Below are 19568 nucleotides of genomic sequence, written 5' to 3' on the forward strand. Positions count from 1 at the left end.
GGCCATCGCCATGACATTAATCGATGGTTTTGTTGTCATTCCCGGTTTGTTTGCTCATCAACATATAACTGGCTTCGGTGCTACTAAGTGAAACTTGGAAAATCACAGCTGTTGTTGGATTGTCTTTGAAGGAGTGTGTGATGTTATAAAAGCACGTATTTATGACATTTTGTGTCTTGCAGTGTATTGAAGGGGAGAGCACCTGGCGAGACCTGATGAAAACTGCTCTAGAAAACTTAATCGTGGTCCTGAAGGATGAAAACACTATCTCCCCATATGAAATGTGCAGTAGCGGTCTAGTGCAGGCACTTTTTACTGTCCTGAATAATGTAAGCACACCACGTAGATCCTTAATAGTTAACTGGTTTTTACTATTTCTGTTGTGTTGGGGCTCTTTTCCACCGCACCAGCGAGAAAGTACCAAAAGTACTGTACTTCAAGGTGTTGGTTTTCCACTGGCGTAAATATGCATATAGCGTGCTGTCCTAGTATATTAAACAAAATATTTATTTAATTTCTTGTCATGCCATCCTGGTCTTTTCGTTGTATCTGTTCTTCAGACCAGATTACAATTAATTAATTTTTTTACTTCATTTATTGTTGTTTTCAGAGATCGGCATGGTTTGCATTTGTCAGATGCAAGCTATTTGCATAACCATTTGACAAAGAAAGTGTTTTAAGTCCCACACCAAAGTACCAAAAAAGTACCCCAGCTGGTTTGGCACTTTTGGTACTGGTACTCGACTGGAACTTAATGCTTGGTGCAGTGGAGAAGTACCCTTACTGGAAGCCCAGATAAAGAATACACTAGTCTGTTATCATTTACTGTACAAAGAGTTTAGGTATTAAAGATGAAAGTATCTCAGCTCCTAAAATTGTTTGCTTACCTTAATAGGCCTAACACCATTTCTGAGGTGTAATCAGATTTATGTAAAAATGAATTTTCATTTTGAACATTTATCTCAGGAAATTACTAGGTTGGGGGTACCCTAACTTTGAAAAAAAGTCAGACATTAATTATTTGGGGAAAAAAAATACTGTGGTCATAAAAAACATAAAACTCTTTAATGCTCTATATAAATACTTAGTTCTGAATACTGACCTTGCCACTAGTGCTGAATCCTAGTGTAACATGTTTACCAATAAAATATTGAAATGATTTGTAAGTGAATCAGAAAAATAGTTATCAAGCAGCAATAGGTACTACAATGGGTATAAGGTTCAGTTCTGTATTCCCCCTGCCATTAGTCTGCAGTCTATAAGATAGGGGCTTTCATGGTCATGTTTAGTGATGGATTTTGTTGTGTGCTTTTCAGCATTACAGGTTAAAAACATTACAGCCATATTTTTTCCTTTTCTTTTGATAGAGTGTGGATCTTGATGTGAAGCAGGATTGCAAGCCATTAATGGAAAGAATCAATGTATTTAAAGCTGCTTTCAGTGAAAATGAAGATGACGAAAGGTAATCTCCAGAGCTTTGTTAACATTACGTATGATGACTGCATTGACTTTTTTCTAGTTACATTATTTTGACCCCATCCAGCCGACCTGCAGTTGCCTTAATTAGAAAGCTAATAGCAGTGCTGGAGTCCATTGAAAGGCTACCTCTACATCTATATGACACACCAGGCTCAACGTACAACCTGCAGGTATTTCTTCCACTTTGGTCTTTAGTTCAGCATTTAAAGAGTGTCCTATTGACAGTTGGTCCTTTTATATGTATATTTTTATTTATAATAAATGGATATATGTGTTTGCCTGTGTATTATAAGGGCTTGCTCTAAGCCAGTGGTGGCCATTCTTATCCGCAAAGGACCAGTGTGTGTGCAGGCTTTTGGGATAATCTTTAGGTCAGCTGTTAAAACACAGGGTTTAGAACTTTTGAGTCAATTAGTCCTCTAGTTAGTAATCTAATTAGGGAGTTGTAGCAAAAACCCACATACACAACAGCCCTTTCTGGATTGGCCAGCCCTGTTCTAGGCCCACAAGTTACCCTTCTTTTTATTAACTTTATACTGCTAAATAGAGCTGGGTTGTTTGTTTTTGTTTGTTTGTTTGTTTGTTTGTGTGTGTGTGTCTTAGAGATGGGTGGGGAAAATCAGTTGTTTTTATTGTACGGCAATTCATGTATCACCACACTAACTCCGAAATCGATCTTTTATTAACTTACCATTTATATACACTGCTCAAAACAATTAAAGGAATGCTTTGAAAACACATCAGATCTCAATGGGGGGGGGGGGGAAATCATGCTGAATTTCTATTTCTATACTGATATGGATTGGGTAATGTGTTAGGAATGAAAGAATGCTACATTATTTGATGGAAATGAAAACTCTCAACCTGAATTCAAAAATACTCCAAAAATCAAAGTGGCAAAAAATGATGCAGCAGGCTAGTCAATTTTGCCGAAATTTCATTGCAGCAACTCAAAATCATACTCAGTAGCAGTTTTAATTTTGACAGCAAATTTTTTAGTTTGTTGTAGTCTTGACTAAAATGTAATTTAGTTTGTCATAATTTAGTCATCTAAATTATTTTAGTTTTAGTCTTGTTTTAGCTGACTAAATATCGTAAGATTACAGTCGACTAAATCTACAGTTGATTTAGTTGACTAAAATGAAAAGTGTAAAATGTAATGTTTATAGTTTCCCTCAGAAAGTCATTATGTTCACCAAGATGAAATGAAACCAAAGTTAAGGAATGGTATTAAGGTCTGAATGTGCAGGGCACAAATACACAGATTTCACTCTTATTTCAGGGTGTCCACGGGGTTTTAAAAAGTATTAAAAGGTAGTAAATCACATAAGCAAAAATGAAAGCCATTAAAAAGTATTAAAAGGTATTACACGCAAATTTACGAGGTATTAAATTTTAGATTTTTTTTTAACTACAAATTGTCCATTTGTGTTTTAAAGTTTATCTGCTAAATTTCTCGCAAATTATTTTAAATGTGGATTAGCTTATTCCTTCATTCATAGATGATCTCTGTGATGCTGACTTCATATTCGGTGGTCGAGCGACGTCTTAAACAGTTTGCGTGCTGAAGTACATGTTGGCTGCTTACACTCAGAAAAGCTAAGTCATAGTCATCATGGGTAAGTGCAAATTTGCACGTAAGTGGTTAGAGGACCCAGCATAGTAAATTAATGACAAAAGTCGTTGATGGGAAAAAAAACACGTTGAATTACACTTATGGAATAAAAACGCATTGCATTAATGATGCTTTGAATTTTTGGGGACTGTAATTTAATATGTGCATACATTTAAACATTGAACATTTCAACTGAAAACATTTCAATCGTAATTTCATTGCTTAAATATTCAGTACAAAAATATTCGGCTTCCAAAATTCAGTTCCAAAAGATACGTATTTTAAAGTGCATGTTTATAATTCAACCACATGAATTCAGTTAATTTAATTTCGCCTCAAAATAAATTTCAAAAGAACAAATTCAGTTGAAAATATTCCATGTGTTTTATTCGCATCTTTATTATTCAAGCAGTAACATTCAGTCCTCTTATTTCTGCTTTACAATATTCAGTCCCGTTATTTTCGTTGTTTCAAATACGCTGCCACAATTTCAGTGGTTTAAAATACGATCCGAAATTCAACCCTCTACATCCGGGACTAGCAGGATGAGCCATAGATTGGTTCTCTTCGGGAACCGCGATCAAAATGGAGCAAGCGATCAGTACAAGTACTGATTGACTTGGCAGCAGATTTTTGTTGATTGTGTTATTTATGTTTCTTGTCGTTTACTGGTCAATACGATAACTTATTGCAACCCCAACTAGTAGGTTTTTATGTAAGTAATTCGCTAGCTGCATTAATTATCACCAAACTTATCTTGCTAACATAAGATGCCTGCAGGCAACTACAAGGTTTACACACCAAGAGTTTAAATCAGCGTGATAAATTTATGATAATGACAGTCAGCGCTCTCTTTTCGCATATGCGATGCACAACTCATAAATCAGGAATGCATAGATGAGAGCAGTTGGTCAACTGGTGCAAATCGACAAACTCATTGAAGAAAAAGCCAAACAATTAAGGCACTTGCCATGAATAGCCTAGTGGATAAAGATATGGACTTGTGACTGAAGAAGTTAAATGCAAGATGTTTTCAAAATCACAGTCACTAAATTTATTCTGTTGACCCATGTTCCCTATTTAAATTCTGTTGTACAGGCCAAAATTGTGTAACATTATAAATCTTTAAATCAGTTTGAAACTTGTTTAAAAATGGTTGCAACTCAATGCCGTGCGGGTTTTAAAAAATATTGAGAAAGTATTAAAAAAGGTATTAAAAAGTGTTAAATTTAACCTCTGGATTTCTGTATATACCCTGTATTTGAAACACAAACATATGTTTGTTTACCAGGAAACTGAGTACTGCAAAATCAGTAGTGCCATTAGTGCAAAAATAAAATCAGACTAAAATCATCAGTGCATAGGCTATAATGCCACCAGGCCTGCTCTCTCTGAATATTAAAATAGAAATATTAAAATTTATATTTGTAGATGTAGTTTATTGGTGATTTCATGTTCGTTGAAGTTTCTGCTTTTTATCAACTGTATAAAGTAATGTTATTTGTTATATAAATCAACTCAAAAAAATTACGTTTTCAGGGTTGCCAAATCTCAAGCATCTGGCATGATACGCTTTGACTCATGCAGGAAATCTTACGGGAAATCTATATTATGCCATTATAAACGTAAAATTAGCTACGTCCAAAGTGTATTTACACGGTTTAATACAGAAGCAGACTATTTACAAGGTAAGGAGTGTTACATGTGTGCAGACATCTTGAATTGAAAATCTCACTCCAACCAGCTGGGTGAAGTTGGCAACCCCGCGTTTTATTTGAAATAAAAAGTAAAATGCACTGTTTTTGCCTGAAATGGCTTGTCATTCTGTTTGCGTTGTTACTCTGACAAATATAAAAGGAATATGAGAAAAACACGTCACTTTTTATATCTTTTTGAAATAACACGACCGTCCATATCCTATTCTAACAGCGATTAAAGTGATGTTTGTATGTATATTAAAACGAGACTTTAATTTTATTACCGGTGTGGGATTATAGAAAACCAATACTTAAATCCATGAACGCTAAAATATGACATACACGCGACTGTATTAAGGTTTTAAGCACTTTATTTAAACATGCACAATTTTCACATTCTATTTATTTTCTCTTATCTTGAAATGCACCCCTACCTTTATTTAGTAGACGTTGATACAATTAATATGCTACTTAACTATATACCACACTAAATAGTTAGACATTATGATCTTCCGGACCTTTGCTTCAAGACATTTTTTCTAACTGATCCCTGCCTTACGCGAACTACATTAGTTCTGACTAGATCTCGTCTCTGGCAAACATGTTGGTCTTGTTTTTATTTGTTTACGAAAATGTCAGTACACTTCATCATAGTCTTAGGCGTCGCAAAATCATTTTTATTTAGTTAATAGTCTCATTTTAGTCTGAAAATAAAGGTCGTTGACGATAACGACGACAAATTTTTCATCAACAAAATTACCACTGCTCAGTAGTTTGTTTGGCACAACAGCAGCACATGTAGCTTTTTATTTTAAGTTAATTTTTAACTAAATATTACAAGTTATACTGTTGTAGGGTTGGGAAATTCATCAAAACACATTCAGAACCTCTAATCTTGCCTATGTGGGTTACTGTCATGTTTGCGGGGCAGGCGAACCGGAAAGCAGGCGAATGGAGCCGTACTTACGGGTAAATGGGGTTTTATTGACGCACGGACAGACAGGCACAGACATCTACGGACACTACAATGACGGATCTGACGAGATGTACTCAGACGCGGACTAAATACACAGGAAAAAGCAAACGGAACAAGGCACAGGTGTTGACAATCCGGGAATCACACAAGCTAACGAGGTGGGCGTGGCACACACGAGGATCGGACGGAGCTGGGCGTGACAGTTACTTTTTTATTTTTTTTGTTCTGTTAATGCTTTAAAAAAATACACTTTTACATTAGCAATATTTAAAATACAGTGGAAAATCTCTAGTGATCAAATGCTTATATGGTTCAAAAAGCTTGGGACAGAATCATTTCTGTACAAATACTTTTTAAATTATTCATTTAGAGTAATCAAGCACTCCGCTTACAGTGTACTTTTCAGGTCTTTTTATACATAATTCTTTTTATTTTTTTCTTTCTTTCTTTAATTGGCTACTTTGCCTTACAGTAACCCGTCTGCTGCTGGCTAGCTACCTGAGGCTAATACTGCATGTATGGAAAACATGACAGGACAGAGAAAATAATTTTATCTCAATGACAAATATAGACTCATCAAAACTTATGATAACCTGCCAAAAACGAGCCACTAAGTTAGCAATTAAAGTACAATAAGCTATATCTTATGTACTGTCTTATGTACATATATTATGTACTATATTATAGCATATTTGAATTATACACAGTTCAGTAATTTAATTTGTGCAGTACTTGAATTTGAAAAGCGTTTGAAACAGCTGTACTGTTTTTTGAAAGAGTCAATAAAATTCAGTCAGCAGCTACGCTCAGTGTTCAAGGTTTTAAAATTCTAAAAATCGTAATATTGAATTAGGATAGTTATAGAATTGCAACACGTACAGAATCGCAATACATATCAAATCAACACCTAGGTATCATGATAATATTGCAACTATCGCATGAGCAATAGATTATTTTATTTATTTCACAGTACCAATGACTTTTAAAGTTGTATAGGGTGTCAGACGGACCAACAAGAGTTGCAAACAAATGGGATTTTGTTTGGTGATGCAGATTTTGACCAGGAGATTGCGCTTCCGCCTTGAGCGTGCCCCAGGTGAGACGGCACTCATTGACCGCACAGGCCGGATGCTAAAGATGGAGCCACTGGCCACTGTTGAGTCCCTGGAGCAGTATCTCCTCAAAATGGTGAGATTGACTCTCTTTTACAGTGTCTTACCTTCTCTCGCAGTTGCTTTTTGCACAAAACTGTATTTATGTCACTTTCTCTTCTTTTGACAGGTTGCAAAGCAGTGGTATGACTTCGACAGGTCCTCGTTTATCTTTGTGAGAAAGCTACGTGAAGGCCAGATGTTTACATTCAAACACCAGCATGACTTTGACGAGAACGGAATTATATACTGGATCGGCACTAATGCAAAGTAAGGATGTTCTTTCCTTTTTGCTGTTGTCTTTTGCATGAATGCTTATTAAACACGTGTAGGTTATTCATCCAAGGGTAACAAGTTCAGATTTATTTTTCCAAGTGCCGTATGTAAGTGTGTATCTGTAACCAGCCAATCTGCCCTTTCTTACTTTAAGAACTGCTTATGAGTGGGTGAACCCGGCAGCCTATGGCCTCGTGGTAGTAACCTCGTCAGAAGGCCGGAACCTGCCGTACGGTCGTCTAGAGGACATCCTGAGCCGGGATAGCTCTGCCCTCAACTGCCACACCAATGATGACAAGAATGCCTGGTTTGCCATTGACCTTGGTCTGTGGTTCATCCCCTCTGCCTACACACTCCGCCATGCACGTGGCTATGGCCGCTCTGCTCTTCGCAACTGGATATTTCAGGTGTCCAAGGATGGCCAGAACTGGATGACACTCTATACCCATGTGGACGACTGTAGTCTTAATGAGCCAGGGTATGTCACATGCTGTTAACTCTATCTGGTATATTGATTTATGAAAAGCAATCAAATTGATACTGGCTAATGCTTTAGTTACATGTTTCCCTTAGCAGCAGAAACTGCAAGCTGAAATACAGTGCCTTCTACAGGAATCTATAGCTTATGTAGGACTGCATGATATCACATCTTTATGTACTTGTGATTATATGGCTCATGCACAATAATCACCAGAGCTTTAGATGATGGGTGAAACATTTGTCAGGACGCCGGCATTTCTGTACTATATGGATATTTACTTATGCCTGAGTGAATGAGTACTTAAGCAGATTAGCATTATGCCTAAAATATTAATGAGATGTGTATTGTGTCACCCATAAGTTAGTAATCGGTATGAATTTGGCGTGTTTATAAAACTTGGTTAGGGGAGCATGCCACACACTACTGTTTTGGCATATTGTGGAAGTGATAAGCACTGAAGTGGCAGTGAAGACAGGGACAGCTCAGCAGCCATAACGTCTTTTGAAAGAGGAGATATGGATAAACAAGGTAAAAAATACATGGGTGTTGTGGTTGTGCTTTTTCCAATTTAAAGTCCCGCATGTTTATTAAACATAAGGATATTACTAATTTATACAGATTACTAATAGTTTAGGTGCACTACTAATCTGATTACCAAGTTATGGGTGTAAGTAAGTTCATATAATACTGATAAACTGGCATCCAGACAAATGTTTCACCTGTTATCTAAAGCCTTGGTGATTATTGCAAATGCGATATATAATCATTAGGGTGTTTCATTTTTCCAAAGATGTGATTTTCATATGACTTTGCTTACGCCCCGAGTCTCAGTGATGTAAAAGATATATATGCCAAATTTCAAGAAGATTGGATAATATTTAGGGGTTGCACACATTGATTACTTTTATCTCAAACTAGTTCATATATGTTCGCTTTTGGCACGAGGCAATTGTAAGTCAATGGGCTCCAAAGAATGATTTGGATATGCTACAGCTTCTGAGCACTTACCCAGATGCAGATGTCAAAAAAGTGCTCTCACAGTTGCTAAGAGACACCTTTGGTATCTGTCAGAAACAAACGTAGGATTGGCTTTTTTGGACGAATGTATTACTCAGGCTGAAAAGGAAAATATGAAAAAAAATTTAGAAACCAAACCTGTAAAGAAAAAGGAAATGAAACGATTAGAGGGTAAAAACCTAGTTTTTGAAGGAAAAGACCTGAGCCATTTTGTTACTAATAAAACAAAGACGTTCTTTGAATTGTTTGGGATCCATGACGTGACAGAATACTGCACTGATTCTCTAAGAAGCCATGTGAACGCTCTTAAGGTGGTCAATGATACCGCAGAAAGAGGAATTGCTCTGATAAAAAAAGTTAAACGAATCAGTCAGGGACGAACAACAAAAACAATTCTTGTTGAGTGTAGTCGAGCATCACAGAAAAGTCGTCACCAAGCGAACAAAAGAAGGGATTGCAAAGTTCAAAGTTGATTAAAATACGTTTTGCCTATCATACTACCTATTAATCTTAGTGTTTAGTTTTAATATTATTTTAAGTTAGTGATTTCTAGTTTTCCCAATAAAAGTCATTAACATTGAAAAATTTTGCCTACTTTTACCAAAATGATCAAAGTGTGCAACCTCTAAATATTATCCAATCTTCTTGAAATTTGGCATATGTATGTTTTATATCACTGAGACTCGGGGCTTAAGCAAAGCCTGCAAAAATTTTACATTTTATTTTTTGCCTTAGAAAATGAAACACCCTAATAATCATGAGTACATTGCAATGTGATATCACTCACCCCTAAGTCTGTATGTAATATAGTTTTCAAAATTATATTGGAGTGATTAGCCACATTTAATCATTCAGCATTCAGAGCTTGAGTTCAGCCATCAGGCAAGTGTGTAAACACGTTTTTGGCAATATTTTTTGTATTGTGTTGATTTGTCACATAATTTTGTTCAGTTTTTTATGCAAAAGAACATGTCAATGTAGTCATGCAATTAAGTCTTTTGGGAAATGAGAGGATTAGAGTTTGCACCCGTGTCATGTGCTGTGTGATCACTCCTCAGTTTGGGATGCGATTTATGGAATGTACAATAAATTAATATGTGTAGTTTCAGATCTACATGTCACAGGCATTCTGATAAAAACACGTTTATTAACTTCCACATTTCCAGGTGATCCATCCAGTGCTTCTAGAAATTGTACATGTTGGTGAGTGTGGCATGAGTACAGATTAGATGGATGGAGCAAGTGATGGGTCTGTCTGGGGAATACCATGTTATTAATTCTGACATCCCCTCCCTGTTAGGGGAAGGCTCAGAAAGATCTTTCCAATAGGGGAGACATATTTAAGCAAAAATCCTGTAATGACCATGACATTTTGTGTCCATGTGTCAGATCTACAGCCACTTGGCCTCTGGACCCTTCCAAAGAAGAGAAGCAGGGCTGGAGGCACATCCGTATCAAGCAGATGGGGAAGAACGCTAGCGGGCAGACGCATTACCTGTCACTGTCAGGCCTGGAGCTGTACGGCGCAGTGAGCGGAGTGTGTGAGGACCAGCTAGGTGAGAGGTGCTCCATCATGCTGCAAGTGAGCGAGGGGGCCGGCAGGAGGGCCGGTGAGCTGGTACCTGCAGCTATATGGCGCAGTGAGTGGAGTGTGAGAGGACCAGCTAGGTGAGAGGTGCTCCATTATGCTGCAAGTGAGCATGGGGGCCGGCAGGAGGGCCGGTGAGCTGGTACCTGCAGCTATACGGGGCAGTGAGTGGAGTTAGGTGAGTGAGGACCAGTTAGGTGAGTGGTGCTCCATTATGCTGCAAGTGAGCGAGGGGGCCAGCACGTGGGCCGGTGAGTGGGTACCTGCAGTGGTATAAGGCACAGTGAGTGGAGTGTTCGAGGACCAGCTGGGTGAGAGGCACTCCGTTATGTCACAGGCAGGTTTTCGGGTGGGTACGTACAGCTGTATGATGCAATGAGTGGAGTGTGCGAGTACCAACTGGGTGAGACACTCCATTATGCAGTGAGTGGGCGGGCAGGCTGAGAAGCAGGGACCTGGAACTGTACAGCAGAGTATGTGAAGACCAGCTGACTGAGACATGGTTCATTATGGTGTGGGCAGACAGGTGGGCACATGGAGCTGTACGGTGCAGTGAGCAGAGTATGTAAGGACCAGCTGGGCAAGAGGCACTCCATTATGCCATGGGCAAAGGGGGACGGGGGATGGGCAGGCGGTTAGGCAGTCTTCTGGCCTTAAAAGTGCTTGTCTGTACATTACTTTATTTGAAAGGCTGTTAAGTTGACAATTCGCTGACCCTAATGTGTTCAGACATGATAATTTTTTTTGGATATATTTTTATTTGACTAATTCACTAATGGAAATCAGTGTAGGGAATGTGCTAAACAATCTTATGAGACTTGCCCTGAACTTTGAGTGCAAATATTAAGTGTTGATGTGTGGTGAAAGCCGTTTTATGCACATTTCCGTTTCTGTGAATTAACATTTTTCTGCCGCCTGCAGGGAAGGCTGTGAAGGAGGCGGAGGCTAACCTCCGTCGACAGAGGCGCCTATTCCGCTCCCAAGTGATGAAGTATATAGTTCCAGGCGCCCGCGTTGTGCGGGGCATTGACTGGAAATGGAGGGACCAGGATGGGAATCCACCTGGAGAGGGCACCGTCACGGGGGAGGCCCACAACGGTGAGAATTGTGGCCACTTCCTTTGAGAAGCGAGTTTGTCCAGTGAAGCTGAGTAGAATTAAGCTTGCTTAAGACAGGTTCAGGAGCCTCTCCCAATCATCCTGTGTGAGTATGTAATATAAATACTACTTATCAGAATATGTAATTAACAGTATATCACAATATTAAAATTACTGGGTTATTCCCTTAGTTTAAATTTTTTTTGGAGAATCTAGCATAGAGCTTTATGGTGACACAAACATTCTGCATTACTGGATGTTCATCAACTGTTAACCCATTTGCCTGGCCCTTAATCAGTCTGCAGTTACACCTTATCGCCAGGTCTTTCTCCTGCTGGAAAAGGTGTCTAGTTTATCATTCCTGTCAACCCTGCTAAGATCACTAAATAAAAGACAAGCAGGAAGATTCAAGAAGTATAGTTTAACAGCACCCTGGGAAAGCGTAGGCTTCATGGACTTGAGCCAACGAAATGGAGTCAGTGCTAGATTTATGTGGTACAAAAAAAACAAATTGTGAACATCAAGTGCATTTATATACTTTGAGGAGTCGAGGATGTTAATGATATGGGTGAACAGAAACCACTTTTCTGTCTTGTCTGGCACTCATAGTGGAATGTTTAAATCTGACACTTATGTTAGTTGTTAATATATGTTGGTAAAATTTATGTGAGAGATACTTATGTGCACAGTTAGTAAGCTGTCCGCCAGGTTTTTCAAGTCTTGATGTATAATTCTGCTGGTTCTCATGGAGCTGATGTATTGCAGGATCCATAGAGCAGGGGTGTATATCTAAAGGTATCCATATGAAGACATAACCAGTGTTTCTCTGACTACTATGTGACTCTTTTCTTGATGCTGGTCTATCATGATATTTGTAATTTTTTTATATACTTCCAAAAGGATCAGGATGTTTTCTTTCTACTCAGATAAAAAATAAAGTTCCCTTTTAGGTATTCTTTTAACTAAACTTGGAAATTGTTACTTTTTGTTACTATTAGTTTGCTATTTTGAGGTGCCCCCTCTCCCAACTTTTACAGGTAACATTTTTATACTTGTATTTCCTACATAGCAGTTGGGTCTTTGGGCAGTCACATTTCAATGTGTAGGGCGTAACAGATTGTCTCCATCAGTCAGCTAAGTGCATGTTGATGTCACAATTTGCAAGCACTAAATGGACTCCATTGCAAGTGAATATTTACATTAGCAAAATATTCTTCAGTTCTTTTCTGAGTGGCTTTTAGCTTGGCATTTGCAAAATTCTACATGGCTTTTTTGTCATTTCTGTAACTCATGTTTTCTGTCCCATTGCTTCACCTGGACCAGAGCCTTTGAATTTTTAGTCTAAGACTATAGAATTTGCTTACATTCCCGGCCAAATGGTTCAAACTAGAAACTTGTGTAGTCTGCTTTTCCTTTTTAGTGAAAGCCATATTTTTTCATGATTTCCACACTCCTAATCGTAATGTGAAATGGCTTAAGTGGCAGAATACACAGAGAAGTTCTAAATTAATCTCTGGTATTTTTAAGGGCTTTTGAGGCTAAGCACAGGGTCTGACCCTTTGCTCTAAAGGCCCCTGTCTTCTGGTCCAGTGTCGAGTGGAGCTGCTGTCTTGACTTGCTGCTGCTGTCTGCTCTCTGCTGGGTCTCACACACTCATGTCCCTTTCCAGGCTGGATTGATGTCACCTGGGATGCCGGTGGCTCAAACTCTTACCGTATGGGTGCAGAAGGAAAGTTTGACCTCAAGCTTGCGCCAGGGTACGACCCTGAGTCTGCGCCGTCACCCAAACCTGTCTCATCCACTGTTTCAGGCCCAGCGCAGTCCTGGAGCAGCCTGGTGAAAAATAACTGTCCGGACAAGGGTGGCTCCTCCTCGGCGACGGGGGTCAGCTACTCAAGCCGGAAGGGCAGTAGCAGCTCGGTGTGTAGCGTGGCCAGCAGCAGCGATATCAGTCTGAGCTCCACCAGGCTGGAGCGACGGGCCGAGAGCCTACTTGAGCAGGGGGGGGGCACAGTGGGGGGTGCACTGGGGGCAGAGACTCAGGAGCCCATTGTGGTGCTGTCCTCAACTGAGAGTGGCTCTGCCTCCAGCACCAGCACGCTAACCGCTGACATGGGCAGCGAGAGTGCCGAGCGCAAGCCGGGGCCTGACGGCACGCTGCGTCCAGCAGGTGACTCCGCTGCCATCTCCATGGGACTGGTGAGCGTGAGCTCACCAGACGTCAGCTCCGTCTCAGAATCCTCCAGCAAGGAGGCAGCATCGCAGCGCCCCCTGTGCTCCGCAGCCAGTGCCCGCCTCTCTGTCAGCTCCCTGCTGGCAGCCGGCGCACCCATGAGCTCCAGTGCTAGCGTGCCCAACCTGTCGTCGCGTGAGGCCAGCCTCATGGAGTCCTTTGTGCGCCGGGCACCCAACATGTCGAGAACCAATGCAACGAACAATATGAACCTGAGCCGCAGCAGCAGCGATAACAACACCAACACGCTGGGCCGCACCGTCATGAGCACTGCCAGTGAGTACCGTCACACCACCCGAACATCGGCTCACTCCTGCTCTGCCACTAAATGAGGCCTTGGCCTGGTCTTCCTGCTTCACCTGTGTGAGCTTCTGTGTTGTGTGCAGTAGTAACTAGCTGTAGGTATTCTTTTGTTCACTGTTGTTTTTCTTTTGCCTGCAGTATTATACACTCAGCAGTATTCTATATCAAAGAACAATATCATGTTTCATCGCACAGTTAGAAGTATATCTCACTCCTAATGTCTTCTCAGATTTTTACTTTTATTTTACCAAACCAGTGCAAGCCCCACCCCTAAGTTTAACATTTTTGACCCTGAATTCTTCTGTTACGTAGCATACATAAATATAATTATTCAAATAGTATCATGCTTTAGTCAGTGTGTATGCATTGAAATGTATGACTGTGAAATGTGTGTTGTGGCAGTGCATGCCAGATTTGTATTTAACTGGAGTCAGTTAATACTTGCTTTTTTGTTTTGAGACTAATCGCATTTTTGGTTTTGTTTGCAGCTTCTCCTCTCATGGGTGCTCAGAGCTTTCCTAACCTCACAACCACTGGTACCACCTCAACCGTTACAATGTCCACCTCCATAGTAACCAGCAGCAATAATGTAGCCACGGCAACCACAGGTTTGTCCGTCGGCCAGTTGCTCAGTAACACTCTGACGACCAGCCTGACCTCCACTTCTAGCGAGAGCGACACAGGTCAGGAGGCTGAGTTTTCACTCTATGGTAGGCTATGCTAGGATTATACCAACTATTTAAACATCTTCCTTCCACCTAACCCTGCTTCCCCTGCCACATTCTACAGACTACACATACCCAGCACACACAATTAACATTGCCGTAAACCTAATGTTCCTTTTTATATATTGATCTCACCCATTAATCCCCACCCCAGTCCTTTTCTGGCTTTCTGAATTCCTTTAAATTACAGTTACTTGTTTGCTTATGGTGCATCTTCATGGCCTTTTGCCCCTGTCCCACACCGCAGACTTCCTGGACAGTTGTCGTGCCAACACACTTCTAGCAGAGTTGGATGATGAGGAAGACTTGCCTGAACCAGATGATGATGATGACGAGAATGAGGATGACAATCAGGAAGACCAGGAATATGAGGAAGTTCTGGTATGATTGAGGGTTGTCCTTGTCTTAACACAAGAGTTCCTGGAAAAACAAGGCTCTCCTCTCCAAGACCCTACCCCCTTACTCCCCACACAAGCTGCCCGCCCCTCTAACACCTTTTATTTTGCAAATGAATCAGTCACTCAATCAAAGTCATCCCCTAGCCAGAAGTCACATCCTCAACTCAAGTCTGCTTAAGGAATCATATAATATTCGCATTGACATACAGTGGTACCTCAGAACTCAAATTTAATCCGTTCAGAACTCCGGATCAAATCCTAAAAAGTTTGAGTTCTGATCGAATTTTCCCCATAAGAAATAATGGAAAACCAATTAATTGGTTCCTGGCCTCAAAAAATTACACCTAAGTATGTTTTTTTTTTTTAGCATTTAAACACAAAATGAACCGAATAAAACAAGAAGAGCATATACTGTACTAAACACATCTAAGCACATTTATCAAAACAGTAATTTGTAAAGTAAAATAAATGTATCCAAGCAATGTGTAAAGTTAAAAAAAACAATGTGTCCTGCCCCGATCGTCCGCTCCTTCCGTGTACCACGCCCCCTCGTTAACCCCGTGTGGAATTCCTGTGTGATCAGCTGTTTCTGGTTGTCATTAGTCCTCTGTATTTCGTCCGCGTTTCAGTTTGTTTCCCCAGTCCGGTCATTGTATTGCCCATCTGCGTTTTGCCTGCCTTACCTGTAATTAAACCCCATATTCCCAGATACCCTGACGTCTGCGCCTTTGTCTCCGTTCCGTCCCCGCTCGGCACGATAATATTATTATAATGAAATGTATTAATGGTTTATTATTAATATTAAAATAATTAATAAGAAATCTTTATTTTTAAATGTATTTTATTATATAATCATTACTGTTACTATCTATCATTGTCTAAATGTATTTTTACTGTCTAAATATATGTATTCAGCTAGTGTAAACATGCACAACGCTATCACAGCTAATGCAAGGCTGAGACTGAAGCTTTACCCTTTGTTTCCGTAGAGACGTGACGCATGACTCATATCCCCACAAGTACAAGTTATCTTAGGTCTGCGTTCACGGTTTGACTTCTGAGATTCAGATCTAGCTCTAGATCATTTTTTTTCGAACTGGTTGGTTCGACTTTTAAGAAATTTGAGTTCTAATGAGTTAGAGAACTGAGGTACCACTGTATAGTAATTTGAAATACAGTGGAACAGAGGGTATGTATTTGCTGATTCGGTTACCGCAGTTTCAGTTATCTGAAAAAACTTTAAATCATAAACATCATAAATCATTTTATTTGTGTTATTTGTCTACAACTATCTGTGTAAAATTATGATGAAATAAGAGATGTTTTGTAGATAGTGCTAAAAGAGAAAATGATAAGGAAATATTGTTAACTTCCAAGTGTAGAAGAATGTTAATCATTCTTTCAAATAGGATAAAACCTGTGGTCATTAATTGGCCTAAAAATATGTATGTGACCCTGTTGTAAAAGATCGTGAATGTACTTTGCAGAGTTTGCTTTTTATTTAATATATGGAAATCAATTTAATCATTTTGGTTGTTGAAAACTTTTTAAATGCTTTGTATTTGTTTTTGTTTGCTTTTTAAAATAAATATTACTTAATTTTTTTTTTTATTTTCTGTCCTTAGCCTCAGTCCCAGTTTCAGTACATAATACTACAAACAGGCTGCCATAGCTTTGTTTCTGACTTTCAGATAAAATTTGAGTCAGTATGTGGAAGTCATTGAATTAGCTCCATGTGCATTTATCATGTAACGTTAATTGTAAAAAAACTACAGTTATTACTGTACAGTTATGCTATGATGGAGTCTCATGGAAATATTTGTGTTACCTCAAATCCTCAGATGAAAATTTTCCATGCTTTTCATTGTCTTCAGCTTGTCTTTCTGTCTATCATGTCTACATTAGGAAGAGGAAGAGTACGAAACCAAGGGAGGCCGGCGTCGGACCTGGGATGATGACTTTGTGCTGAAGCGTCAGTTCTCTGCCTTAGTGCCAGCATTCGACCCCAGACCTGGCCGGACAAACGTCCAGCAGACCACTGACCTGGAGATCCCTCCGCCAGGTAGTGCAACATGCTTTTTATTACAGTGCTACTGGCAAGTTTCTGAAACCAGTTTCTGTAACATTAGTATTTTTCAAATAGATTTTATTTTATTTAGTGATCAGTGGTCATTGTCAACACACCACAGCACACAGTGCGCAACAACGAAATGTGACCTCTGCATTTGACCCATATGTGACTTTCGTGACATAGCAGGGGGCAGCTAATTAAGCGCCCGGGGAGCAGTGCTTGAGGACCCTTGCTCAGGGTACCTCAGTGGTGACTTGCTGGTGGGGGATTCGAACCTGCAATCTTTCAATTACAAGTGCGCTACCCTAACCATCAAGCCACCACTGATATATATATATATATATATATATATATATCACATAGATATTCTAGATCAGGGGTCACCAACATGGTGCCCACGGGCACCAGGATGAACTCAAGGACCACATTAGTCGCCCTGCGGACCAGTTCTAAAAATAGCACAACTCACCAGTGAGCAGCATCTAAAATTTCATTTTATCCTTGTTTCTGTTCTTCTTTAATCACATTTACATTTACATAGATATGAAAATGACAATATCTAAAAAAAAGCATTTAAAACATGTTTATTATACATGAAGTTTAGATAAGTTTAGGTAAAGTCTGTTCTGGTTGCCCTTCGTATGGCTCAGTACCCGTGAAGTAGCTCTGTTTCAAGTAGGTTGGTGACCTCTGTTCTAGATATTATCAAATGAATATTACATGCACTGAATGCCAGAAATCACACCTGTTTTCTAATTTAGCCAATTCCATGAGAAACACACATGATCCTCCAAATTCCATTGAATCTTAATTTGAATTGTACAGTTTGTTCTAGTGATGGGTCATTTGAGGATCCCTTGCAGTTTATATGGAACAAATCAGCAATAATGTGCTGCCAGGACCAGAGCTGCAAAGCACTGCTCTCCATTACCCTGCCTTTTCATACTATCTTGGGAAAGTAAGAATTACAGATTGGTACTGTCTGTCATTAAAAAAATAATATATTGTTACGCAGCATTTAAGAATATATGGCAGGTTTTTACAATTAAATAAAATTCATGTAGTAATAGGTTTCAAATACAGACAACACAAAGTAAAACAGCTTCTGGTGATGTAAAAAGATGTGTGTTCATTCACTGTAAATGTAAAACCGTTTGTAAGCTAACAATGAACTTATTTTTATAGTAGACTTTCAATTTTGAGTTCTCAGTATAACTGCCATTTTGAGTTGTTTGAGCTGTACTTTTTTCAGAATATAACGCAATAGTCATTCAAAGCTCCTTTGTATGTTTGCCCTCTTCATTCATTAAACGGTTTTTATCATAAGTATGTTGAATAATGGATTGATTCCATCTAGCCTGGAGTACCCTCCCCAGCCTCGCTTTACTGTAACAGTAAGACGTGCTGACCTGGTGCCCACAGGTACTCCTCGCTCTGAGGTCCTGGAGGAGGTGGAATGTGCTCCCTCTCCACACCTGACTCTTATTCTGAAGGTAGCTGGACTGGGCACCACCCGAGAGGTGGAGCTGCCACTCACCAACTATAAGTCAACCATCTTCTACTATGTCCAGAAACTCTTGCAGCTCTCTTGTAACGGGAGCATCAAGTCGGATAAACTCAGGCGGATCTGGGAGCCCACATACACGTAAGCCCATTTCATGGTGGTGCATGACACAGAGCTGCATATGGTTGGGTTGTTCTGGAACAGTGTGTGTCATGCACGCTTTTTGTTTTTGTTCTAGGATAATGTACAGAGAAATGAAGGATTCCGACAAAGAGAAAGTGAGCGGAAAGATGGTAATAGGCTTTTTCTGTTTCCTTCCCTTTCATCCCTCTTGCTAACCCATCTACTCTTGGCTGTGAATAACTGTGGCTGTTTTAAATGTCTCTATGCCCTTTAGTGGACAGGGACCTCACTAATCTCTATTCAAAAGTAAAATTGTTAGAGATTCCCCCCCCCCAATAATTGCATGGGTCTAGTGGTACTCCTATTGTAATGCATGTCTGTTGCGTGAGACTTTACAATCAGGAAAGACCAACATTTGGTTCTTCCTGTTGTAGGGTTGCTGGTCTGTAGAGCATGTGGAACAGTACCTTGGCACTGATGAATTACCAAAGAATGACTTGATAACCTACATGCAGAAGAATGCAGACTCATCTTTCCTGCGCCACTGGAAATTAACCGGCACTAATAAAAGTATTAGGAAAAACAGAAATTGTTCACAGCTCATAGCTGCATACAAGGTATAGAACGGCATCAGATGGTGTGTGTGTGTGTGTATATGTGTATGTATATATATATATATATATATTTTTTTTTTTTTTTTTTCTTTTTTTCATTTCCCCTTTTCTGATGTGGTTTATTTCATTTTTCCCTTCTTGCTTGACTGTCGCTTATGTAGTACCTGTTGGACAATTGCTCCTGTTTAACTTAAGTGGCTCATGGCTGTAATGCATTTCG

At 39.6% G+C, this 19568-nt stretch overlaps 1 protein-coding gene across 10 annotated transcripts in view; it reads left to right on the forward strand.

Annotated features, from left to right (window-relative positions):
- Window positions 1-19568, forward strand: part of hectd1 (HECT domain containing 1) — an 83101-nt gene that overhangs the window by 54964 nt on the left and 8569 nt on the right. For 3 of the 10 annotated variants that reach the window (XM_023792162.2, XM_023792161.2, XM_023792163.2), the window contains exons 17-31: window positions 183-329; window positions 1368-1462; window positions 1544-1649; window positions 6821-6955; window positions 7049-7188; window positions 7349-7672; window positions 10082-10248; window positions 11202-11378; window positions 13047-13886; window positions 14402-14623; window positions 14886-15019; window positions 16942-17098; window positions 18530-18752; window positions 18850-18904; window positions 19169-19351. In XM_023792162.2, the coding sequence (XP_023647930.1) occupies window positions 183-329; window positions 1368-1462; window positions 1544-1649; window positions 6821-6955; window positions 7049-7188; window positions 7349-7672; window positions 10082-10248; window positions 11202-11378; window positions 13047-13886; window positions 14402-14623; window positions 14886-15019; window positions 16942-17098; window positions 18530-18752; window positions 18850-18904; window positions 19169-19351 (3105 nt within the window). The remainder of the gene's footprint in view (window positions 1-182; window positions 330-1367; window positions 1463-1543; window positions 1650-6820; window positions 6956-7048; window positions 7189-7348; window positions 7673-10081; window positions 10249-11201; window positions 11379-13046; window positions 13887-14401; window positions 14624-14885; window positions 15020-16941; window positions 17099-18529; window positions 18753-18849; window positions 18905-19168; window positions 19352-19568) is intronic. The other 7 variants (XM_023792164.2, XM_023792165.2, XM_023792166.2 and 4 more) reach the window with 4 other exon arrangements.

Source organism: Paramormyrops kingsleyae, chromosome 14, assembly GCF_048594095.1.
Source record: "Paramormyrops kingsleyae isolate MSU_618 chromosome 14, PKINGS_0.4, whole genome shotgun sequence".
NCBI lineage: Eukaryota > Metazoa > Chordata > Actinopteri > Osteoglossiformes > Mormyridae > Paramormyrops > Paramormyrops kingsleyae.